The sequence below is a fragment of the Cyprinodon variegatus genome, unplaced genomic scaffold (genome assembly GCF_000732505.1).
Source record: "Cyprinodon variegatus isolate N-32 unplaced genomic scaffold, C_variegatus-1.0 Scaffold25, whole genome shotgun sequence".
Classification (NCBI taxonomy): Eukaryota; Metazoa; Chordata; class Actinopteri; order Cyprinodontiformes; family Cyprinodontidae; genus Cyprinodon; species Cyprinodon variegatus.
The window spans coordinates 1584229-1611220 of NW_015150478.1; the positions used below are offsets into that span (position 1 = coordinate 1584229).

The window sequence follows — 26992 nt, forward strand, 5'->3', positions numbered from 1 at the left end:
AGATAGATAGATAGATAGATAGATAGATAGATAGATAGATAGATAGATAGATAGATAGATAGATAGATAGATAGATAGATAGAATTTACTTTTCATTTTTTCTAAATCTGAGGAAAGTTTCATATAAAATTGTCTAAAGGATTCCAAATATTGCCTTTAGCACACTAAAATAATGTCGATACTTCTAACTTAAACTAAAATGAAGTATTTTTAACCTGATTAAATATTACTAAGAACAAATATGTTGTTGAACAACATACACTACATTACAACATGATGTATGTTCATTTCTGTGTTATATTGGTCCTTATAAAGCCTTATAAAGTGTAGAGTAAATAAATGTTTTGGCAGGAAATTGTGTTGGTTGAAGCAGCAGAAGGGGAAGCAGGATCCCTCATAGAAACCTTCCTGCAGAAGACGGATGAACCACACAGCTGCATGAGTAGCAGTGAAATCATCTAAATTTAATAATCTTATATAGAAATAATCTTAGAGTGAAAATATTCAACTCAATAGTGCTTACATTCTCAGCAGAAATAAAAATCTGAAAAAGTACTAAATCTTAACCCTAGCTCCAGATTATTGAACTTTTTCTACAAATGTATTTTTTCCTTAGATTTCTCAAATTAAAACAGAGTATGTCATTCGTTGACAGTTGACAAGCTACATTAAAACGTTTCTTTCTCATGTGCACATGCTGAGGTATCCTGTGTGGGTATGCAAAGCACCACTGCTTACACCTGATCCAGTGGATCAGCTGAATTAAACATATCGATTGCAGGTTCACTGGCCGCTGAGGCACAGAGAGCAGAATCTGACCCACAGCCATGCAGCAAATAGGTGCAAAGACCCCAGGGTTAGTGTTTGGGGTCAGTCTGCCTCGTTTAGCACATACATATAGCATTTGATATGTCTGCAATGTTATTTTAACCAAAATAGCTTCTTAGCATATATTTCAGTGCCTCGGAAAAGGAGTCATATGCATTGAAACCTTTCCACATTTCCAACCACAAACACAGGATTCTAATGTTTTATATTGGATTTCTCGCAAGTACAAACATGGAAAGTTGTAGTTTTGGCCTTAGGGTCTTTGACCTATGAGGATGATTTCCTGTCCTTGTCAAACCTCTTTTTTGCAACCTCTAAATTTTGCACTGTATTCAACTCATTCTACAAGTATCCTTCCATCACCTCTGACCAGTTTGCTCTTCTCTGCTGCAAAAATACATCTCCCAACATTTAGATGTTTTATAGCTGGGATGTACAGCGTTCTTTATCTGCCACACTTCCAATGTTACTTATAAGTATTAATATAAAGAGGGGTCAATACATATAAAACCTGTGGTAATCAGACTTTTATTCCCAAATATACCGTAACATTAAAATCATTATTTATGCTGCTTTTTGTTTCTCTATAAGTAAAATATGTTAAGATACTTGAGTTTGCAATAACAACATGTGGAAAGGTTGAACGGATGTGAATACTTCAGGATTGAACTATGCATCATAAGATTGAGGTGAAAATCAGCGTTCATGTGCTTCTCTGTAAAGCACTGAAAACAGAACCCTGAGCTGCCAGTCTAAAAGTAGCTGAGTCAACTGGATGTTAAACAGCCATCGATGCTCCCAGTGCTGCCGGGGATGCCGCTCTCTATTGTAATGGCTGGGCTCACTTGCATGGAGGTAACACAATACACCGAGAGCAACATCTAGAACGTCGAGGAAAATAGCTGTCATGTTGAGAGACCAGAGAGTCCGATGAATGCATGAGACCAATGAGTCAACTGCCTATTTTTAATGTCCATAAATGCTACAGCCTGATAGGAATAGGACTTAGCTTTAACTAATTTCTCTGAAATGTTTTATAACCTTAGCAGAGAAAACCCTGATCCCACTAATAATTCATGACAAACTGGACTTTATTTACTGAATGCACACAAAACAGCTGTTGGTTTATGTCTTTAACCCAAATGCTGGGTTCATGATTTGGGAGCAGAATCTTGGTACCTTTAAACTGATAGAGTCTCATGGTTTTCATATACAGAGATACAACAACCAGACTTTACAGAGACCATCCTACAGGTTTACGCAACAGTTTTTAAGATGGTTAAAATTATGCTGCATGGTAATATATATAAGAAGGAATTGTTTGCTGATAATATTAGCTGTTTATCTACTAGCTAGTAGCACATGCTAGTGCTAATGATGTTGAATATTCCCATATATATATATATATATATAAAAGCAAAAACTAAAGTGTGATATTTCAACCTAAATACTTTGCAGTGTTTATGTATTAAGGAGTTAGGGGTTGTTCTTTCATTTCACTCTCTGGAGGAATAGTTGCTAACATGATTTAACCTTTGACCTTTAATTATTTGCTGTGAAGTTACTTTTTCCTGGCAAAAAAACAAGAACCTATTTCCAGAGGTGTATGGCAATTACCAAAATATGATGTTTTGTTATGACTTTAACAGTTATTAACCTCTTATGAACTATACAGGTAGAAACTCTGACAACCTTGGCCAACAGCAAATTATTCAGATTCAGGGATTTAAAGCTGAAATACACACGTGTTCCATTCTGAATTAAATAAGCCACCAGTTTGTGCAAATCTAAGTTTTTCAGGGAGTTTATTCCATAGTATTTTTATTCATTAGTATATTCTCAGTCTTATATTTCCCGTAATACATATCTGCCTTGCATGCAGCATCTTAGTCAGACCATCAGTGTAAAAGAGAATCAGTTTTCAATTGACCTATCTGGTTAGAGAAATTATATAAAGCAACTAAAAGCTGCTTTATTTAGTTTAGGTCTTGTTTTTTCAACACTTAGCAAGCAGGTCTCTGTTGCAGCAGTAATACTGTAGAAAAAGTTTTACTATCTTACTTTTCATCATCTTTTTGCCAATTAACCTTGCTTAAAAAAAAAAATCTAGATGTCATGAATATGCAGAAATTCCCTCATGTTTCTGCGTTACGGAAAGTGAATGTAATGCATCTTCCGGACTGATCTGGAAATAAGGAGATTAAATTTGGTTTAGAACCCTGAAACTTGTTTAACCCCCTGCTTAAACATATTTCCAACTGCATCAATAAATATAGATATTTAGCATGAAAATGAGCCAAATTAGACAAAGATCCAACAGGCAAAGTTCTTTCATTGCCTCTATTTCAGTTCCCCGTTACTAAACAGACATTAAAAGTAACATTCTAAAAGGGCTTCCTCAGCTTTACTCCGCTTTTAACTAAAAGTAAAACAATAGCTCATTCAGCTTGTAAACTAATCCTGGTGTTTTAATCTACCAGACTGGGTTGTATTTAATCCAGTATTGTTAGGGTACAGTCTTCCTAGATGTCTGAGTAGCTGTCAGCTGCTTTCAAACCATTAAAACTTGTTCCTACCGATAGTGTCTCAGTTTTCAGGTTAATAACCAGGACATCACAGAGCAGCTCTCTGTCCTTCTGGGTCGCCTGACAGAGGCCAGCATGATGAAGTGACTAATATTAGAATGACAGCGTCTGTGGAAACTATTTCTCTAATCAGATTTATATATAAAATCTTACATCACCATTCATAGATAAGAAATGAATGAGATTTGCTTAAGGTAAGCTAGGCAGATATAGAAAAGTATAAAGTAAGCTAAGAGGTTTGGTGTCCTATAAATAAATATCAGTGATATGGTTGGGTTGTGCATCGCAGTGTGGTAACCAAGGAAGTGGACTGACAGGCTCTCACGCCAGATAAGTGCATCCATTCACGGTCTAGTTCCACCTCACCTGTCTCCATTTTAGTCACCTGCTTCCAACAGTCCTCCAGGGAGCTGCAGAGCACTCTGCAGCTCCAGAAAACATCACTCAGATCCAAACAGCTCAAACATTTTCTCTATTTTTATGCAGCAAAGGGAGATTATTGTTTAAAAAGGAGAGCAGGATTATAAATGGACTTCTTCTTTTTAAAATATATTTACGTACTGCTAATATTTATCCATACTGTAGTGAAGTCATTTTTTTATTTCCCTTTTGAGCCAAGGTTCTTCTACAGCTTTGGGAACCATTGACTATGAGCTTCCCAGCATCAGGTCCAGAGACGCTGTCACTGTAATCCTGAGTGACTGAAGAAAGCACAGAGAGTGCTGCTGCTGCTGAAACTCTACCTCTAATATTGAGTTACCTGAGCTTTCCATGTCACACAGGAGTAGCAGCAGTGTAGCAGCTGAAATACTACTGCTATGAGCACAAAAACTTTATTCAAACATTACAAAATCCAGATTCTACTTTCCTGTCTTACCTTCACAAAAAGTTCAATGTCAGGCTCTCTGTCCTGGTTGTTAGTGGACATGCTGTCTTGTTCTTTTTCTTTTATTTCCCTTTAAGTTCTTCGTATCAGTTGAGGTTTACATCCTCCATGGAAAAATGCAGGCATACATCCTCTCTGGACGGATCTCTTATCCAGAGATGATCTCTCTATCTGTCTGTCAGCTTGTGTGGTTCTCTTCCCTCTCAGCTGTAATCCAAGGAGTTCCACCTCAGTTTGTTGGTCTGAAGGCAGATTTTCCTCCTGGTTGTTAGAGTCAAGGTGCTGGTTAAAGCCCTCTGCCCTGATTTAGACCCAGACGGATAGCAGAGGCACGGCTCATCAACACAAAGTGCTGAACAGGTGTCAGGCCCTACCAGGGGGTGGAGCCCCACCTCTCTCCTCCATCCTCACCAGCAAAACCCCAGAAATAAAATACATCTCCACATCTTTACATACTCCACCTATTTCAAACCTCTGACTATGTGTTTTTCCACCAGGTCATTTAGTCTGACCTCTTTTAATGATCAAATAAAAAAAGAAAAAGCCTTTTTTATTCATACAAACATGATTGCAGTGTAATATAAAATTATATCTCTGGCACATTTAGATCTCATGGCTGTCACTCTGTAGAGTGACTTTTTCTTTTTCTTTTTTTTTTTTCTTTTTTTTTTTGCAAGCACAGGAGCAGAAGCATTCATATTTAATTCATGGTCCACATGTGTCTGCTCCAGCAGGTTTTATTTGATCACCGGCAGCAGCAGCAGGCATGAAGACAACTCCTCAGTGACTTACTGATGTCTGATTTTGGCTCTGAAGGCACCCAGTAGGTATAATTAGCATATAGACTGTATGGGCCTGTAAAGGAACTGGGCTTCAATGTATCTGACTTACAAGGTTCTAAGAGATCAGTCCATGATAGAAAAAAAATCACCTTTAGTAGCATAAACTCACAGATGTGAAGGAAGTAGTTTAAATTCAGTTTTCTCTATTTATAGCACAGCTCCCTCTCCTGGCTGGCAGGAATGTATGCAACTCCAGCCAGTTTCTAGGAGGAGAAAAGTCTGAAACATTCAGATTATTTAGATACTTTTTTATTTATTTATTTTTTGTAGGACAAGCTTGATTTTAAGATTATTAGATGGGGAAACTGAGACAAGGATAATGTTTGTGTGAATCCAGTAATGAAAACATACATAACTTTTTAGGGGCTCTTCAAGTTAATCCATTTATCAGGATATCATAAAACATACCTAATCTACCAGAGTAGTAAAGTAATTTAATCTAATAAATAATTAGAAACAAATGTTTGGATGGTTTCTTTTCTCATTTTAGAAAATCCTGAAAGATCTGGAAGGTTAATATGTTGTAATAGTAGAGCAATTAAACCAGTTTTTTTCTCTTGTATCCTCCTTTTATTTTCAGGTATTCATACATGGACAGCCTATCAATCAGGTTAAGGGACCGACCCCGGCTGGAGTATTGCAAAACGTTGACGTTCTTTTTTTAGCTTGTCTGCGGTAGATTTATTTGTGGGTTTGGGATCATTGTCCTGTTCTTCGACCAAATTTTGTCAACGTTTTGGCTCAACAGTTTGGAACACACTGTTCCTAAAACCTCCTTTGGCTTTAAAACAAACCCACATAATCATCCTTCAACCAAACTTGACAGTTGCTATTAGGTTCTTGCCCCAACTCACTGTGTAATTTTTTTTAAACCAAACATCTCTGCTTTACTCTCCCCTTTTTTAAGGAAGCTCTTTAGTTAGTTCACAGGTTTTGGACCTAATATTCTGTTAATCTACGACTTAAGTTGGACTCGATCAAATGTTGAGAGAAAAATCACAGTTTTTTTCTGAAATTTTTCCACAAAGACACCATTAATTTCACATCAATAGTTTTAATGAAGATACAAATTCAAACTGGAAGACCCCTCCAAGCATTAGCTGCATTCAATCACCTCGTCATGCACCTCTGCACCAGCCAATCCCCATCAAAACTTCACTCTTCTGCAGCCAACTATCCTATAAAGTTCTACTCAAAGCTCTCCAGTGTCAGACTCTCCTGGTGTTCAGCTGAACTTCGACCCACCTCCAACCCATCTCCTCCACCATGCTCTCAAGCTGGCTTCCTTCTCCTCTGGCCTCCACTTCACCACCAGTGCCCAGATCCCGGAGGAAGACACAAGTCATCATAACTCATTGGCATTCGCAGCTTCCATGCCTTCTGCCGGGGTCCAAGCGCCAAGGAACTGACATATTCATCGATAAATCTCTCTTATTGCAATTTTTCTTGTGTGTGTGTGAGTCTCTCCAGGTTGAATTGCAGGATGATAGACTTCCTATTGCTTTGAAATAACCCTTTAACCTTTCCTAGACTGATGCCTCTCCAGAGTCAATGCTGTCATCTTACTAGTCTGGCATTGATTTAATACAAATCTAAAGGCTTCTAAGAAGCAAACTGAACAAATTCCTGCCTGTTATGTTGGTCAGAGTTAATCATGATTACTTTACCAAAAGCATTTCATTAGAGGCATTAGGTGGATTGAGAAAGCTAACGAGTTAAGTTGAAGATTCAAATAGGCCAAAGGAGAGTTTAAAACATTTTGGTCTCTAAAAGATTTATATATTTTTTTCTCTTATTCATACCCTTGAACATTTTTATTGTTAAACAATTTTTATTATTAGACAAATGTAACCTGAGTTTATATGAAAAAGGAAAGGAAGCTTTCAAACTGACCTAGCTATGAGTAAAGTGATTGCCCCCAAAACTATTAACTGGCTTTGGCTAATTTATATCAAATGACTGCTTCGTGTGTTTGTGATATTAGATAATATCACTAGTGTTACCACTAGCTCTAGAGTCTACATCCTTATGGAGGAAATATTTGTCCCATTTGTCTTTGCACCATCACACCATAGGGTTGTTGAGCATAAACAGCTCACTTAAGGTCTTGCCACTGCCTCTAAGCCAAGTTCAGGTCAGGGTTTTGGAATGGCAACTCTGAACATACTGGTTTGTTTTATATTTCTAAGATAGACTTTTGTTTAACAAAGATATATACAAAGATTTTTTTAACTCAAATTAATATGATCCAATTGTGGCATCAGCTTCCAGCCTTATTGCAGCCCAAACATTAATGGATTAAAATGTCCAACTGACTAGATTATTTTAGCTGTGGCCAAATCCTTTTCACTCCAGAGGAGCACATGATTAATATGCAGTAAAGAGAGTACAGTGAAAGGGATGCAGTCTGTATTAAATTTCACTGATGACTTGCAAGATGACTTGCTCATTTCCTCAGTCAGCAATACTTTGCCACAATATTCGCCGTCTCTTTCATGCCGCCGCCTTCTTTGATTTTTCATTGAGACTTTTCTTGTCCTCTTCATATTTCTGTAAGATGATGCTCATTATTGTGATTGTTCTGCCTCCTTGAACCCATCCCTTTATACGTGCATGTTCGTAGTTTAATGATCAGTCAAAGCTGGATTGAGTTAGCGAGTTGATAACAAGCTTCATGGTATCACTGATTGCAATTGTCGTGGATTGGTTCAACTGGAAGGGCTGAAAGTAATCCCGCTAGGTTGAGTTTGTTTCGTGGTATGGGTCCCTGGCTAGTACACCAGGTTTGTTTAACATGTCAAGTGTTTTTATACATGCAAACCTTTATTAGATCAGGCTCTTGTATTTACTTTTCTTAACTATGACTAATAATAAAATGAGTGGAAGGATCTGGAAATTGTAAGTTGACCAAAAAGAGACTAAATTGTGGAGTATCAAATATTTCTTTCTGCATAGAGATAGAAGCAGATTACATGACAGTATTAAACAAAAAAAAAGTGAATGTAGATTAGTGAAATCTCTTCTTGGCACTGTGTATCCTCTTTAGAGAAAAAGAAGCTTAAATCTCTCACTTCATGGGCTAATCATTTACTAAAGCGTTAAACAGTAACAGACGTTAGTGTCTTTCCGATGCCAAGGTGAAGGAGACTATTTAAAGTCTTCTCTTGAATTAACCCCTACTCTCCTACAAAAATTGAGCTTTTAAGTTTATACAACCTTTATGAAAACACCATGGCTCAAACTTCAGCCATGTTGGTTAAGGAAATATCTGTTGATTTTACATTTCTAAGACAAACTACTGCATTAAAGACTCCATGCCTTCCCAGAGATAGCTGTTATAACCTACCCTGAGGGAGATGAGTCACCTAACACTGTCAGCAAAAGCAGTCAATGTCCTAACCATCCTTCCTAGTTTTATAGCAGCGCTGGGGTTAATTTATAGCAGCTGTTGATGATTAAACCAGTGGAAAATCCACCCATATCTTGGATTTTCTCAGACAGGATGGGGGGAGGACCCAAGGTGGAGCGATTCATGGACAATGGACAATGGATGTTTTCAATTCCATGACCATTTATGATCCATGTATTTTATACATGGGACATAAAACTTTGGACATATCACATTTATAAGCTGAAAATGGCCGTTTTTATCAAATTGAAACTTTAAACATGTTCAATGTTGATACACTCAGATAGGCGGTTTGTTCCCAAGGTGAACTATGGCCCACGTTTATCATGATTCTGAGATAACTTGCAATGCGGATCGCAGTTTGTGCTTTTATCAGCTATAACTGTAAATGTGCTCAGACTGACGTAAAGTGTATTGCGGAAACGAATATCCAGCTCAACAAAGCATGTAAATAAGCTCCAACACAGCTCTATTTAATTACCTTTGATTCACCTCATGAAAATAGACTATTTGTGTGCCTTTCTTTTTTGGTTGTTTTTGAATGTTCTCTGAAACAGTTCCAGTTTTAGTTGTATGAGGTATCTTTGTTTTTATAGGCAGTAAATTACAAACATACAATAAACTAAGGTTAGAGTCATACTTTTGCAACGCCTCCCCTGTTGGATTGATGACTGTAAAACGATTGATTTGGAGACAAAGGGTTGTTTACCATCAATGCAGTATTTGTATTCAAGGTAGTATTGGTGTATGTAAATACATGTCCGAGCATAAAAAGCTTTGCAGAATATAGCCAAGATAAAATTGTGTTTATAAAGGTTACATCATAATGCATAATCAGGAAGTATCTGTTTATCTGTGAACTTCTAATTCAGGGTTAAATTGTCTTAAAAATTTTATATGCTCTTAACTGTTATGAAATTATTCAGGTTACAACTAAAAACTTTAGAATGCTGTAAAAGGACTTTATATAATTGATGTAATAGTGAAACAGAGAGATTGCTTTAACGTTGAGTTTGACATGACAGGAAAAGAGAAGCCACAAAAGAATCAGCTGGGTTTCACGTTCCACCAGGACACCGACCCTAAACATACAGCCTGGACTACAGTGGACGGGTTTATATGAAAGAGCATTTATGCATCAGAACAGCCCAGTCAAAGTCCAGAGTTAAATCCACATAAGAATCATGATATTCACATAGTCCATTCTGACTGAACTATTTTGCAGAAGAAGAAAACATAACAAATTCTTTATCTAGATGTCCAAAGCTGTTAGAGACACACAATAGGAGACTTGGATCAATGGGGCTGAGAACAAATGCAATGTGATATTTTTCCAACTTTTTTCTATAATACAATACATCCTTTTATTTACCTGTTGGAAGTATGAAACTACTCTGTGTTGGTCTATTAAATGAAATCCCAATTAATACATTGAGATTTGTTGTGGTAGAGTGAAATACACTTAGAACAGTTCAAGGGGTGTGAATATGTTAGCATTCTGTAACTTAATTTAGTATAAAACAGCAGCTTTAATACTTTCCATTGTTCACTATTTGATAGTGCAAAGTTTTCAGTAAAGTAAAATATTGTCCTGCTTCGCTGCTATAGTAAAGCAGGGAAAAAGCAGAAGGGTTTCACAGGCTTAGAGTTTGCCTTCAGTTATTATGTTCGTTTACGGCAAATGGCTTAACCATTAAAACATTTTTTTTAAATCCAAGCTTACATAACAGGTCCTAAAGCAATAAAAGTATCCTCACACTTGGCATCTGATAAACACTTTTGGTGACTTAATATTTTAAGTAATGCTCTATGAGTAAAGGTGTCTAAATAACAGCATTATAGAAATGTTTCTTAATTATTATGCTGGCATTTAATAAAAGCAAGACATTGATCAATTTTAAGCATGATGGCTCTGACATATGTGCATTAAGTTATTATTCAGTAAATCATGGCCATGATAGGAGGAAAATCCAGAGAGGAAACATGACTTTAGGACATACAATATAATCATCCAATTGTAACTAGGTTAAACTCTGGTTGTTAAAAAAAAACTATGTATCAGGAGAATTTATAAAGATAAAGCTGTACGGAAAACTACAGTTTTGATTCTTGCTAAAACTATTGTCAGATTAAATATGTTAGGGCTAATCTAAAAAAAGTGTTGCTTCACTTGGATTCCCATCTAGCCAAACTACAGTATGAGCAGAATATGAGGCAGCTTAGAGTAATCTCTGCTGATATATATAAAAAAAATCCAACAACTGTTAATACAGCATACCATTTTATATTTTTTTAAGTAATGCACAGATAAATAAAAAAAACATTATGGATAAAGTGATGTGTCAGATTTTTACACAGCTTTACTTTCCTATGCTACAGGTCTGAAGTGTTTTCGCAATGGGGAGGTCACAACAGACAGTCTCTACCAGCTTCTTTTAACTGTTCAATGCAAATAATACAATGGGTTAGAGATAATAGAAGTGCATCCCATAAATAGAGATATTTATTTAATCAAGTGTCACTAAGATAGAAAATCTCCCAAAACAAAATACTAGTTTTGGTTTAATGGTAAATGTGGGATTGCTTTTTTTGTAGACCCCTCAGATGTCTTAAGAAGGGGTCCTCTGTTAGTAACTAAGGTAAAAACTAAAAATCACATGTCCTTTTCTTATTATGGGCATGTCTTATATTTAAGTTTTGAAGGTTTTTCTTGTGTTCTTCAGTAATCGGTTGCTTTTTTCAATTCTTCATTCTTTAACTATTTGACCCATTTGTTAGAAATGTACGTTTCACTCACTCTACTGTTTTTTTTTTTGTCTAAATAACAATATCTGAAACTTGTTTTTTCTTGTTAAAAAGACTGTAAAAATTAATATTTATTAGTTGGTTGGTTGATTGATTTAAAGCCACAGCTACTTGTTCTCTAACTGGTTGACAAAGACCTTAACCGGAAGTTGGCCTGCATGTTAGATTTTACCAACGGCCTTGTGCAATTTAGTATTGGCTCTGGCAAGAATTATTCAAATAAAAACAAAAGATCTTCTCCTCATTAACATTGAAAGAGTGAACTGGTTCAATCCTCTTTTTGCAGCTTATTAAGTCAGATTTTACCTTGACAAAGAGGGAGACTTTAGGCTCGTTGGGGTCATCGGGGGCCCTGCTCCTGTCATTCAGATGGACGTTCTCCATAGTTTTAATGCTGTAGTCCAGAGCATTATCGGCATGATCCTCATTCTGGGTCCGGCTTTCGATCGGAGGGTCGTCGCAGGGGTCTCCATGGTAGGAGGAGGAGGATGAGGAGGAGGAGGCGTGAGAGGAGGAGGATGAGCGTCTGGAGCTGTCATGATCTCCATTCACCTCTTCTGCCTCCAACTCGGGTGAAAACTTCATTGTCTCCACATGTTGTTCATCCGTTGGGGTCTCTGCCCTGGCTTCTTCGTCGTCACTCTCAGACGAGGAGGACGAGGAGGAGGAGGAGGATGAAAAGCTGTTTTCATCATCTCTCATTTCTGTGTAGTCATTTTGGGATTGCTCTCCCCCAGCCGAGGTGTGGACCTCCACCTCGCTGTACACATGTTCACTTTCCTCACCTGTGTTCTCATACATGACCTCTCGGTCAGGGCTGTGGCCTCCACGACGACGGCCGTTTTCCCCGGCGACGCTTTCGTAGATGTGATCCATGTTGCTCAGGTCTGTGTAGTTAAAAGTGTGGAAAAAGTTCTGCTGTGCTCAAGGTGGTTGCTCACAGTCCGCCTGCCTCTAACTGACTGAGTGCCTGGGCAAACTCCAGCTACAAGCCATAAAAGACCTTTGATCTGGTGAGTTAACACGTGAATAATGCAATCCCCGGGGTCTGTGCCCTCAAGGACATCAAGGTGGAGCTATATAACTATTATGAAAAATGTCACAAAATACACCAAACATTGATTCTGAAGTTTTGAAATTGGTCTGACTTGCTTACCTCTTGTGGAGTAAAGCACTTCAAGGGATATTTTATATGAATTGAACTACGGATTCGGATTATCTTAAATGCAGTATTCGTAGCTCTTCAGGCATCTTTGCTAAAAACAAAACTAAACTATGCCTTACAGCATTTTTCATGATGTTAAAGAACATTCATCACCTTTATGGATCTCTTTCATTTTAGGCTTTTAATTTAGCCATTTATTTTTAATGCTATTAAGCTTTCCTGGTTGAAGCAAAGCTGGATGTCAATTTAAATGGTGGTTAGTTTTTTTTTTTTTTTCTGGCTCAGACTGTGTTATTTTTTTAATGCAAATGTTTTTCAATAGTCCAACTAATTTAGTGATCAATAAATCGTTAACTGGAGCGTAAACTCGAAAATATGCCTTTAGCTGACAGAGCAACCCACCTTGAGCAGCAGTTAAACCAAAATTGTAAAAAATAAAATATGTTTATGTTTTCGTCTGTTAATATGCTCTATCCAGAACTCCTCACATGGAAAAGTTTTAGTTTCCCCTGGTTTAATTTCCCAAAAACTCTTCCTTAAGGAACCTTTTGCTATCCAACTATGAATCAACTTATTGAGAAAATAATCGATAGATTAATCAATGTGTAAAATAATCATTAGTTGCAGCCCTAATTTAAAGGTAACCTGGCAAGCCAGATTTAAAATGTCTACCACTCTAAATATAGCTGTACACACAGATTAGATGGGTGTGCTCCCATCTAAGACTTTCCTAGATGACTGATTGAAGCCTTATTTAGGGCCCACCGTCCAAAGTTTGGTTTTGGCCAATAAATTGATAAAAAAGGCAAGACCATTTTAACTTTGGTTTGGCAACTCTTGCTTTTATTGCAGCTGTAGGCCCGCCTTCACATAATTGTTAGAGAACAGGAAGCAAGATGGGAGCTCTGTAATAGTAAAATATCAACAATAGACAGTATAGACAGACACAAAACACATCATACAGACAAAGGTGCTGGTTTTTATAAGTTTATTTTCAGAAGACTCAACTGGGTCAACATGGCAAAGATACTTCATCCGTCACTCATATCAAATATCCACTGTATCCAAGGCAATAATACTAAACTTATTCATTTTTTTCTAGCAAGTAAAAATCAATCATTTTTAAATATAATACTACAGATATCTGCTCTATACCAATGGGTGTGGGAAAGTTATTAGACAACACTTTGATTTACCAAAACAGTAAAAGGATCTGAAAGTAGGTTGTTCCCATATAAAGGCTTTTGATTTATGAATTTAAATTTTGTAAAAAGTATATAAATATTTATATCACAGTGATGTCTGCTGTGTTGGGACACAATCCATTCAAAAGCAAAAAGCGAACATCAAACCCAATTATTTTAAATATAAGGTGCAGCAAAAATGTACACATAGCTGATTTCGTTTCAAGTCTCCCTATGACGACGCTAATAAAAAGCTTTCAAACTCGAAGCCGCTTCTTTCTTCAGCATCTGAAATGCGTAATGCTAACTAGAAGTGCTAATAATAGGCTGCCTAAGAAGCATCTAGCAAGTGCCCTCATTTAAATCCTGTAGTGCAAATTGGGGGGTCATCTCTTACGAGTCATTCCGAAAGAAAATGTCTTCCCAACTAAATGACAATAAACTCTAAAATCCCTAAGACACAAAACAGACAATTTGCAATTGCACTTCACATTTCACCAACAATATGGCAATGGTTACAACACTAGAATACAACAAGTAGCAAAACACACAGTTATGTATAAAGACAAAAAAACATCCTCTCCCGAGAAACGCAACAGTTAAAGGCCACTTCACACTGGATGATGACTGCACTAAGATCTACATGATGATAACATTTTATCAGCAATTTGTCCGAATTTAAGCATCGGTTCAGAGACTAATATCCATGCACGTCTTAAATAAAGATTGGTATTGAAATTTGCTGCAATCCCTGTCAGGGTGGGTGAGCACACCTCCAAATTGTGCATATAGGTAGTTGGCATAAAGGTTGGAGGAAATTCTTAAGGCTGCTTTTCAACTGCAAAAACATCTTAAAAGTAGAATGTTGGGGCATAATCTGCAATCAGCAGCAGTCATTTTGATAGGATGCCCTTAAAGATCAACAGAGATATAATGTAATACCATAAAAATGAGTAATTTAGAGTAATTTCACCCTATAAATTACATTTGAACAAATCTGTGGTGATCTAGCAACATTCAAACAGTAATGGAAATCCTAGAGACTGTAGAGCTGTCTTAATCTGGTGTGAAGTGGGCTTAAAAGACTACAAGAATGAATGAATGTTAAGCTTAAAGGCAAATGGTTGCTGACTATGAAAGAGCAAGGTAGAGACGTGAGTACCCTTCAAAGGGAGTAGCTTGACACACAGTGAATACTCCAAGCAACATTTATTATAAACAGTGACCATGACAGGCCTCCTGAAGCCACAGCAGTTTTTCTATTATCTTTAAGCAGAATCACAGCATTTCCAGTATAAAGTAACATCTTCTCTAGTGCTCAAACAAGCTGGACAATTGGTGGAAATTTCAATGTAGACTTTGGTCCTCCTTTACTTCATGACATACAAATCTGATTTGCATAGATTTGAAAATGTCAAATCAAAACTGTCTGCTGTCTAAGTACCCTGCTGTAAAAGTGCAGGCTCCGTATGCCTCAAATGCAGTGTGGGCAACGGCTATTTTTATCCCTTCTAATTTGTTTCCACCTCTTTTTGCTAAGAAGGTAAAGGAGATATAAAATAAATCTCCAAACACTTAGTGTAAAAACATTTAAAAGGTGCAGATTGTCTGAAAGCATACACAGTTGTCTGATTTCCTTACCTGCTTTCAGCATTTCTTACGATAACCAGCTCATTGTTCAATGTTGGAAATGCGATCATGATAGCTAGTTTAGTTTACACAGACTAGCACAAAACACTGAACACCACATTAGACCCTAAATAATAACATCAAGAAAAGGAGCTTGAAAAAAAAGTAATCGGTTATAGATCAGTCAGTGTTTTTTCCTAGTTTTCAATGCCTGTGTTTGCATTGTTATAGGTACAAATCAAATCTGGTACATGGTATATGCCTGTATTTTATAAATAGGGTATAAATATTTATTGTTGTAAACTATGTATTTACTGCCCTCACATTTTTAATGACAATCCTGGTAAAGATGTGTAAAGCTTTTTCTGCAGTGGCAAAATAACAGTAAAATACAACCTTTTGTTGGAGTACATTCATTCAATAGGAATAGCTGTATATATGCACTTATCTTCTTTTCATTCCTGTCTATCTAGATATTCCAGTCTGTTCATATTTTTTCCTGGCAGTTTTCTACAGCACTTATTTTTTCTACAGGAGATATTTTTCTAAATGACAGTTTTTTATGATTATCCTCCTGAAGAATTTTAGGTTTACACATTATCAGTCTGGGCTGCTCCCATCTAATCTGTTCAGATAAAGAAATGGATGTTCAGATTGGGCGGAGCTACAGTACAACTAATGAACAAAATCTTTTCTTGCATTTTTTTCACAGGAAAAATGTTTGATCCTAACAAAGCAAATGCGATAGCAGCAGCTACGTGTACTTTCTGCATTTCTCTGTTTAGTTTGGTTTGGCTGTGCGCTCTGATTTTGTCACACCTGTATGTCCCGCCTCAAAACATAATAGCGGAATGTGATTGGCCGACCTGTTTTCTGTCTATTTTGGAATAGTTGAGGCGGGAGAAAGGCAAAATGGATTCTAATGTTTTTGAATGCACAAATACCATGAGAATTCAGCTTGCAAACCAGATTAATTAAAAAGGGTATTTTGGGCATTGTGACAAAATTTAGCTGGGTACAGAAAAACATAACCTTGCATTTAAAATTTTCAGGTTTTCAAGCAGCAAATGGCAAAAGGTTAAGCAGCTCACTTTCAAGAAAACCAAGCATGCTTTCCTTGTGTGGGATTTTGTAAAGTATTATTAAAATAAAAGAAAAGTTTAATACAATACTGAGTCTGTGTCTGAAAACATAAAAATGTGGTTATCGATTTAAACAATTATTCTAGGGAACAGGAAGCAACTTGGGAGATGTGAAATAATAACCACAATAGTGTGGGCAGACAGAAAAATCATGTATCTGGCACATTTAACTGTGTGGCTGATATATATTTTGATCCTTTATTTTCTTTCCTGATCAAAAATGTGAATGTTTATTAGCTCTCAATCTGCAGGTTCACTAGTGGTTCCTAGAATTTCTAAACGTAGAATGGGAGGATGATATTTTAGTTATCAGGCTCCTCTCCTGTGGAACCAACTACCAGTTTTTGTCCGTGAGGCAGACACCCTGTCTACTTTTAAGAGTAGGATTAAAACGTCCCTTTTTGATGAAGGTTATAGTTAGAGTGACTCAGGTTATCCTGAGCTATCTCTATAGTTCTGCTGCTATAGGCTTAGACTGCTGGAGGACATAGGGAGCCCCTTTTCATCATTCTGCTTCATTCTCTAATCTCTAACTTTGCAGAATTTGTGAGTTAAATCTCTAAAGTTATGTTCTCTCTGAATAAGATTATTCAGATAGAAAACTTTGAATCAATTTGATTATATGATCTGGTTGAATTGTCTATGGCTTGTGTTGTGAATTGGCGCTAAATAAATAAACTGAATTGAATTATTGCTTAAAAAATCAGTTTGAGTCAAACGTTTAAAAAAAAGCACCCAGTAGAGCTTAGCAGACTTTATATTTGATGATGGAAGGACAAACAATGTTCCTTGATGGCTCCCAGACGATGTGTTTTGTGGTAGATACAGTAGTACCTTCTAGTTCTTATAAATGATGCTACACTTTTCTGCAGTTTACCAACATGTAACGTAACTGAAGGCCATACTCTCTTGTCTTTCCTATTTTGTATAGGACCTAAAAGAAATTGACCTCTGTGTCTTCACATGTTTAATATTTCTATGTTTTTATGTTTTAATGTTTTAATCAAAGCTGCTTACCTGCACTTTAGAAAATGTGAGTCTAGAGTGCTGTACTTGTACAATTTCTCTTTGTTTAAACTTGTATGTACAAAATGACGAAATAAAATCTGTCTAAGTCTAAACACAACGTAGTTATGGATTACTTTGTTAAAATTCCTAAACAGTGATGAACTTAGGAGGGTAAAATATGAACCAAAGAATCAGTCCACTAATGTTTATTACATAATATATTATTTCAAGGGAAATAATAATTTTCAAGGATTTTGTAACACTGTTTTTATTCATATGATCTTTGCTTTACTAAATAAAACCCTGGCCATAATATTGTATTAAGATACATGAAGAGAAAAAAGCTTCTGCATTTCAAATTCAGTGCACTAAGCCTTTGTTCACATTTTTACCAAGAGTGCCAATAAAAGTGAGTTAATCGCAGGCAAATCCAGAAATGTCTACTTTTGAAAGTTTTACCAGATTATGTCTCTAGAACAATGATTCCAGGATTATTGGAGTTTCAAACTCTAATAGCAAACTGTGAAACTTTAAAGCAGAATTTGGATGACTGAACGTAATATCACTCTCAGGTAAATCCCTAACAGACAGGCTTCTTGGAGTATTCCCACACACTTGCACATTCACAGATACTGGTCACCATCAACTATAAAACACCTTTGGTAGACTGTTAATTTGAGGATACTGATGTTTCTGGATTATCCGGGTCAAAGTTTTTGCCACCAAAATTCATAATTATCTGAATAACAGGTTGAAAATCCTCTCTTAGTCCTAAATCTCTATGCAGAAAGTGACATTGAAGTTGTTACATTATCTCAGCTAACATTCACAAATAAAGCGTGGCTTTATTTTCTTTTTTTATTATTGTTAAATCGTTAAATTGCACCACAAGCAAACCCTGTGTAAGTTTAAATTGCACGACTGCATTAATTGGTGAAAGTAAAATATTTAGAGAGTGCTTCTGGGCTGAGCAGGGTACCTGGAGGAGCACCACCTCCTCATCTTTTCTGTCTCCAATCCCTTAAACTTCCTCAGCTACAGGTGCAAGTCCTCTTGCAGCAAGGGCTGTGACATCTCCCAACTTCTGTGTTTAAGGACAGGCCGCTGTTTTAGAGTCACTAATATGACGTAGACCACTAAGAATCCAAGCACCATCACCACACCAATGAAAGAACCAACAACCGGGGCGTAGGAGTACCTGTTGACCTTAGGAGGAACGGTGGAGAAGGTTGGGGTGGTGAAGGAAGTTGTTGGTTCCCAGGACAGCAGGTCCTGGACATTTAGGAGAGAGCCATTGTTTGGCAGAGGCTTGATGGCTAATATGTGACACATGAGAGGGTAAAGATCAACGGAGCGCATGGAGGTCTTGACATAATTCTGGCGAAAGGCTGGCCCACGGGCTACAAACACAGGCTGCATGTCACGTAAGGTGTTGTTATAGCCGTGGTTTCCCACTGTAAAGAAAAACACAACAAACTTATGATTACTTACAAGTCAGCTGTTTTTTTACATCATATTCCTACTTTTTATATGTCAAAACAACTCAGGATAGTGATGTGGAGCACTTCTAAGCTATTTGAAGATTAGACTCACGTGTTTTTGCTACATGCATAATTTTCCTTTTGCATGTACTTTCTGTGTTAAAATCTTTATGTGTTTGCAGGATGTTTGCACTCTGCTGTTTTAGATTTTCTATGACTCCAGGATTATTCCCTTGCATGTCTTTTCTTTACATACGTGTTTACATATACGTAAGCGTTGCATAGTCTAATTTTTCATTTGCAAAACAAATTTTTGTCTTTGCACTATCCTTGGCAATAATGTATCTGCATCCTGTTTGCATCCCTCAGTCAACATACTTACATTACATGTTTCACACAGGATACCCCTTAGGGGTGCACCTCTTGCATGGTCAAAAAAAATCAATTACTCTTACAAATTTTGATTGGCTTTTGTGTAAACACCCAGCCCGTATAAAAGTAGAAAAACTCTAAAGGTTGGCTGATCACTGATTGAGATTTTACCCACTTTTAAAAAACAAAGGTCTTTGTTTTTAGCCATCTTAAGACTAGTTTTAGTCTGTGGAACTAAAGAATCTGAATTTATAATGAATGTTAAATACCGAAATAACAATCTGAGCAGACCGTGCTAATGCGAATTGAACAGTAATTCCTTAGCAATTCCTCTCATTTTAATGTTAATGCTAAATGGTGCTGAATTACCAACATCTCTGAAAACATTGCCAGACACTAACTGCTATTGTTTTATCATCAGAGGCATCAAGTAAATCCACAGTGAATGTGTATTTTTTCCACACAGGACAGTATCAGCCTCTACACATCTAGTAAGAGGCTTCACATCACAACCCCCACCAAGAGACAGCTGTTTCTTCTTTGAGCTGCTGGTTCCACGTGGTCATTTTAGAAATTAACAAGCTTTCAACCATAACAGACAAGCAGTGTAATTAGCTAGTGTAGGACTGTGTCTAAGACATATGTTCAGAAATGTTCTACTCTGAAAAGAAAGGCTTTCTATATGGAATTAGGAAAAGTGCATGAAGACGCAGTGATAAACTCCCAGAACCAACCATCACCACCCATCACACATGTCATTGCTGGTCCCATGAGGAAATGAAGCTGTCTCTCTTTGTCAATTATTTTCGGTAAAACATGTGCAAGCTTTGGATGAGGGACAAAAATAAATCACCTGTGAAGCTATAATAAGAGCAGACTAGAGCTTCTCTTTAAAGTCAGATGAAAAAAATAAAGGCAAAGAGATGAAGAAGAATAACAGGACAGCACAGCTGTACTGCATTTTTAGACATACACATGAATGGTCCGTCCCTGTTCTGCATGATGGTCCAGCCCTCCTTGGCCTCCAGGAGGATGGGCATAATCCGAACATTATGCTGATAGTGGAAGTGCTCGGGAATGTTGTCTTTCCTGTACACGACCATGTTGGGGTTAGCGTCTACAAGCAGCTCGTACACCTCATCGAGCTTTCCTGTGAGACACATCAAAGAGTTCAGGAGCAGGTTTTATTTCTGATGTAATAACACTTTAAATTAAATGCAAGCTTAGTTTAGACAAGAAAAAGTAGTTACTGCAGTACAATCAAAAATATATCAAAATACGCAGACATGGTCATATTATGTTTCAAGTGCTGCTAATAAATAATGCTTTATTTTTTATAGGCACTGAAGAACTGACTCAGGAACTATAAACCGTGTTACATTTATGATGATAGATTATATAAAGATTGGGTTAATTGTCTTGCAGTCCTAATCATCCTGTTAGTGTTTTATCAGCAAGAAAATTTAATTATTCAAGTTTTTTTTTTTTTACTTTTTACCGCCAATACCTATTTTAGCCTATTCAGATTTCTCCTTTACAGCTAAAACATCAAATGATACAAAAACGGCATTAAACATATTTTTTCAAGCCTTCATCCATTGTCCATACCCATTAATTGTTGCAGGGTCATGGGGGTTTAGAGCCAGTCTGCAGTGGTCATTGGGTGAAAGGGGGAAATGTATTATCCATTCCAGAGCAACACAGAGACACAATGGATGCAAAACCTTGCTCTCACACAGGCATCCCAATGCCAACAGACTTATTAAATTAACAGTTATGTTTGAGACTGTTGGAGGAAGCCGGAGTGCTCGAAGAGAACCAACATATGCACAGAAAGAACATGCAAACACCATGTGGAAAGAAGTCGACTAGATTCGAACCCAGGACCTTTCTAATCCACTGCAAAACAAATGTTAAACCCTTGCATGTTGTAAGGTGTAGTGTGACTAGACATGAACTACATATAGTGAGAGATGATTTGACACAATGGGCGTAAAAAAAAGGGGAAAATATTTTAAAACAGATGCAAAATTATTTTAATTTTATATTTCAAACTGTTCTCACAGTCTTGTAGGTTTGCACTGTTAGCATCACTAATAGCCATTTCTGTGTGGATTTTCCAGAGAATGTATAATCTAAACATAGTTCAGAAATTTCTAAAAGGCTGCCAACATTTCCAAATCCAGCATGTATCTTTATAGAAAAAGGCTGCAAGCTAAAAGGGATAAAACTGTGCTATTTAGCTGTATAACTTCAGCCTTCCTGTTATCTGCTGTAAGTCTTGCTCTCTCTCTCTCTCTCTGTCTAAATGAACCTAAGATGTGTCTTTAAATGCTTTACATTGTAGTTTATACTACCAAGCCTCTTAAATGTCTGACTTCTTTCACTTTATTTTTAAAAACCCTACTGATACTGAAAATCATTAACATTTGAGTCCTTTTGAGTGTAACAGCATAAGTGTCAAAATGGGATTTTGGGATTTCTGACCAAGAGGTTAAATCTTTATTCAAATATAATTCTCATCATTACCTTCTTTAGGCAAAATTCCAACCACCGGACTCTTATCCACCCAAGTGTACAAGTCTCTGTCCACGTACTGGTCCAGTTCTATAATCTTCTCAGGTGATAGCTGTGTCATCCCATGGTCACTGGTCACGATGAGATTCACTTTCTCATACAGCCCAGCCTTTTTTAGCTCATTAATGAGGAATCCGAGCTTCTCATCTATCCCAGCAATGATTGCATCCATGAGAGGGCTCTGAGGTCCCAGGTTGTGACCACTCTCATCAGGCTCCTCCCAATACAGAGTTCCAAAATCCACTGCTTCACCTTTTGGTGCTGAGAACCAATCAATAATCCATTGCACCCTGGTTTCAAATGAAACCGAGGCGTTATACGGTAGGTACTGAGTGGGAAACATGCCATGAATCAAAACATCAGATCCTGGCCACATTGCCGCTCCGCTCCGCCCCCCATCCTTCTGAACGGTCACCCAGAGGGGCACGGCTTGCTCCCACCACCTTGAATCATAGACGCTGTCCGTCTCCATGGAGAAGGAGAGGTTCAGTGCTGGGTCATACATTTCATTGGCCACGATCCCGTGCGTCTCAGCATACAGGCCTGTCACCATGCTGTAGTGGTTCGGGTAGGTTTTGGTAATGTAAATATTCTCCACAAACTCAACTTTCACCCCTTCATCCATGATGCTGCGGAAGTTAGGAGTTGGGACACGGTAAATGTAGTCCCAGCGGAAGCCATCGAAAGACACTAGAAGTAGCTTGGGTCTTTCCTTCTCTGTGTGGTCCTGATGTTCATGGGGATTCAGAGTGTGTGAAGAAAAAAGGGGTAAAACCATGGCCAGGAGGTAGAAAAGAGGACTGCAGCCTCCTAGTATCAAACAGCTCAGCATGGTGTGGCTAGTAATGACAATATCTGCAAAACACAAACACAAAACATGGTCACTTAAGGCAGTTAAGCTATTGTCTGGAAGAGTTACATAGACGGCATGTGAAATTACCAGGGCTGTCCCAATACGGTATGAGCCAAAAAACAGATTCTATCCACCTGAATCTAACACCTCCAGTATTGTCAAGCTGATAATAAGACTCTGCCTCTGTATAAAGTTTCTGTAATCTGTACTCATGCTTTTAAGCTTCCCCTTTATCCACAACCAGGGCACTCAGCAGAGACTCCCAGACTTCCCTCTCCACAGACATCAGCCCAAGATGCTTCCTGGCCAGCCGACAGGCATCGTCCCTGCAGCGTGTCCTACTTAGTCCTCTGGGCCTCCTCCTAGTGGGATATGCCTTGAACGCCTCCCGTGGGAGACCTCCAGGGGGCATATCCCTCAGGATAATCCCAGAGGCTACTACTACATCCATGCTGAGTTCGGATCGAGCTTGGATCAGTTAGTGGTGCCGAGCTTGGCTTTTACAACCATTTACAAATCCCGCTAACACGGTTCCTTGCCTCCTATCGGCGATCCATGATACTACTGGTCTCAAGGTGGTCATTACGCAAACAAATATGGCGGCACCCATAACAATCAGGAACTGGATGCTATCCAGGCATATAAGAATTTCATAAGAGCCTCAGTATCGGCATCATCCACGGTCACGCCATGCCCTTTTGATGCCATTTATTGTTAATAGGCTGAGAAGAGGTTCGTGTTGTGAACAGTCGAACAGATCTGTGAATTCCAAAGCCGGACAAGCCGGATAAAACGTGAAATGAGTCAGCTGACTGTCAATAGGAGATGACAAGGTCTGGTCATGCGCACTTTGTTATCAGAGAATTGAGCCACAACTAAACGGCCCGAGCCCTACTGTTAAACTAGTGCTAGTTATAGAACGGTTCAGTTGTGTCTGGCCGGTCCAGTTCAGTTGCATTCCATTTACACTAAACAGTTATCTCAGTTACCGTGCAAAGACCGTTCTCGGCACGGTTTCAAAAGGGTAGGTAAGTAATAAAAGCACACACGATTAATGCTAATATCATATCAGGTCAATATCAGTATCTGTCAATTCTTAAAGATACAATATTGGCATTGTAAATGAAAAAGTTGTATCAGGACACCCATAAAGATGCCTATAAAGTTAGTAAAGACAACTTACATCACTTTATATTGTTATTTTATTTACTTTATTCCTGCTTTTGAGGTAATCCAAATGTTTGAGGTAGAAAAATAATTTACCAGTCTTTGAAAGCCCATAAATACATATGTGTAATCATTTCTATATTCAATTATTCTTACTGTGTAGCTTTGTAGTAAAAGCAGACTGCCTACCTAACATACCAACAGCAAATATTTGTTATATTTTACTATCTTATCTGCATCAGCACAGTTCAAACAATGTGTCTAGTACCTATTTAAACTGACAGCAGCTCTTTAATGCCAATTTTTGTTAAATGTACTAGTTGCATACATCCTTCAGAAGGTGCTCACAATGGAATATCTCTGCATTCAGACAAAGAAATCATCTCTGACTGCAAAGCTCATTAACAAACTTCCTCCAACCCCCACAGATATCCCAAGACGTGCTTCAGGAAACAGTGGAATCCCAAAAATAGAACACAACCTCTCTGTATGTATTTATTAGAAGCCAGCCCCTGTATTAGTGTTAAAAAGGAACAATTTCACTTTTTCTTATAGGAAGCTGCCCTTTAAATCTCTGTATGTTTAACCCAGGGGGGTCTCCACATTTCCTGTATTTCTATGATTTGGTTTCTCTGAGTTAAAAGCATGAATTTAAGGAGCTTGATGGGACTTTACAGGCGCCATGATACTGTCGCACCCACGTTCCTGATTCATGCAGGCTATAGCTAATACATAAGCTGAACCGTGTTGGTAGTGTACACAAAAATGAATTGCCAGTCTTCAGTATGACCTATATACAGAGCTCAAAGAAAGGAGCTTTGCTTTTCAAAAGATGGCTAGGGATAAATACATCTCTAAATACAATCTAAAGCTGCACTAAAAAGTCAGGAATAATAGAGTTCAGTTAAGTGTGACATGATCTTAGCAAAATGATCGAACTTTTCTGAAGGACTCTGAGGTTATTTTTTAGAACACTAGAGAAGAAACATCTTGAGGAACAAGGAACACAGCAGGAACCAAGCTTGTAACTATTCAACTGATTATCCATTCCATTTTTTTTTCCATCACGCTTATCCCTGTTGAGGTCGTGAGGGGTGGTGGTGCCCATCTCCAGCTGTCTACAGACGAGATGGGGGGCACACCCTGGACAGGTTGCAATTCCATCGCAGGGCAACACAGAGACAAACAGGACAAACAACCATTGATGCACACACTTACATTTAAGGAGAAGTGGTTTAACCTAACCGTCATGTTTTTGGACAGTAGGAGGAAGCCAGAGCACCCGGAGAGAACCCACACATGCACATGGAGAACATGCAAACTCCATGCAGAAAGACCCCAGAACCTTCTTTACAACTAGTCTTTACTTTCTTTACTTCTTTCCAACTGATTATCCAAAAGTGGAAACCACTGGAAACCTACCAAGCTTTGACATGGATAGACAGCATTAATCAGAGAGGCAGCCAAGAGGATGTGTCAATTCTAGAGGAGCTGCTTAGCTAAAAAAAAACATCAACACGACACCACCCAACTTAATGGATAATGCGAGAGGAAGAACGACCATACAAAAATCTGTCACATAAAATCAAAAAACTAATTCTGTATATCACCTTGAAGACATCATCTTCACTGTGGAAATTAGTGACAGGAGTATAGTGCTGTAGGAAGGCTTTTCCAGATTGAAGGTAAATACATGGCTATCCTTGAGGAAAACCTGTTGAAAGCTGCAAAGATCTCAAGAGTTATAGTTTTACAAAGCACTAAACATCTGAATAAACAACTATGTGTAAATTAAACTGTGTGACCTCCCCAGTGATATTCTGTTACTTTAAAATAGGAAGATAAGGATTTAATTGTTTGTATCAGAAACATTTTTATTTTTTACTATTTATCAAACCTGTGTGTAACTGGTATGGGTTTAATTAACAAAGCGTCTGTCAGCATTATTAATGTTTGAGTTATATTTATAAGCCCAGAGTGACCTTTTAGTAGCAGTGGGTTGGCATATAAAGGCTTACTGAAACATAATCTCACTGGAAATGTATCAGAATAATCTGAAACCATATTAACGCATGTGTGATATCTAACTTCATGCTTATCAACGTTTGAATATTGAATTTTGATTAAATTTCAAAGTTTTTTCTGCATTTGCTCTGCAGAGCTAACCGCTATACAGCGCAGTTCTGCAGCCTGCAACAATAAGCAGGTGCAGAGGGAAACCCGCTGTGCATAAAACAGGAAACATTAGATCAGAGAGAAGGGAAACCTTTCAAACGTGGATAAAAACAGAGCGCTTACCTTATCAGACCCCAGCTGCCCCTCGATCCTCTGGCTGCACAAAGAGATAAACAGTCCGACCGGTTTAGTTCTGCTCCACTCCGGGGCGGAAGTCCCGCCTCTTAGTCTGCCTTAGTCTCAACCTTTTATTTATTATTATTGTTTATTTACAGCCACCAGAGCAGAGTGGACAATATGAGGGAAGGATGCTGCTCCTTGGCTGCAGGTGCATGAAGGAGGATGCGCTGATCAGATCTCCTTCTGACAGGAGCGGCGCTCCGCTCTCAATGACGTAATGTGGGCGGAGACAATGGGTGGGAGGCAGAACCAGCAAAACAAACACATATCCCCTGAAATTATAATTTACCGGTAATTTGTTTTCGATGAGCGTGAAATACGGAAGAGGATTAGGGCCACTGAAAAAAGTTAACTGATTTTTGAATATTATTTCAGTTTAATGTGGGGGGAAAAAGTCAGAATTCTGACTTTAATCCCAGAATTCTGAATTTAATCTCAGAATTCTGACATTAACCTCAATATTCTGACTTTTTTCTCAGAATTCTGACTTTGATCTCAGCATTCTGACTTTAATCTCAGAATTCTTTTTTTCTGAGAATTCTGACTTTAATCTCAGAATTCTGACTTTTTTCTGAGAATTCTGACTTTAATCTCAGAATTCTGACTTTTTTCTGAGAATTCTGACTTTAATCTCAGCATTCTGACTTTTTTTCTCAGAATTCTGACTGAATTTTCAGAATTCTAACTGAATTCTGACAACTAAC

General features: G+C 37.8%; 2 protein-coding genes across 3 annotated transcripts in view; both read right to left on the bottom strand.

Moving 5' to 3' along the window:
* LOC107097336 (chloride intracellular channel protein 5-like) overlaps positions 1-12297 on the bottom strand; it is a 17435-nt gene extending 5138 nt beyond the window's left edge. Inside the window, exon 1 of one of the 2 annotated variants that reach the window (XM_015394458.1) lies at positions 11662-12297. In XM_015394458.1, coding sequence (XP_015249944.1) covers positions 11662-12231 — 570 coding nt within the window. In that variant the 5' untranslated portion in view covers positions 12232-12297. Of the gene's footprint in view, positions 1-4290; positions 4342-11661 lie in introns of those variants that run through there. The other variant, XM_015394467.1, reaches the window with a different exon arrangement.
* Positions 12298-13513: 1216 nt separating this feature from the next.
* On the bottom strand, positions 13514-26469 carry enpp5 (ectonucleotide pyrophosphatase/phosphodiesterase 5 (putative)). Its single transcript, XM_015395231.1, has 4 exons — positions 26232-26469; positions 21866-22768; positions 20310-20486; positions 13514-18937 (listed from the first exon to the last, which is right to left on the bottom strand). Exons 2-4 carry the CDS (start codon positions 22743-22745, stop codon positions 18519-18521), a joined length of 1476 nt encoding a protein of 491 aa, XP_015250717.1. The 5' UTR covers positions 22746-22768; positions 26232-26469; the 3' UTR covers positions 13514-18518.
* Between the last annotated feature and the right edge of the window lie 523 nt (positions 26470-26992).

Bases quoted from the DNA above. Each gene is read 5' to 3' on its own strand.
- enpp5 (XM_015395231.1), bottom strand. From the start codon at position 22,745: ATGCTGAGCTGTTTGATACTAGGAGGCTGCAGTCCTCTTTTCTACCTC. The intron at 20,487-21,865 runs GTAATGATGAGA...TGTGTCTCACAG, and splicing joins TGGAATTTTGCCTAAAGAAG to GAAAGCTCGATGAGGTGTAC. The intron at 18,938-20,309 runs GTATGTCTAAAA...TTTTCTTTACAG, and splicing joins CAGGGACGGACCATTCATGT to TGGGAAACCACGGCTATAAC.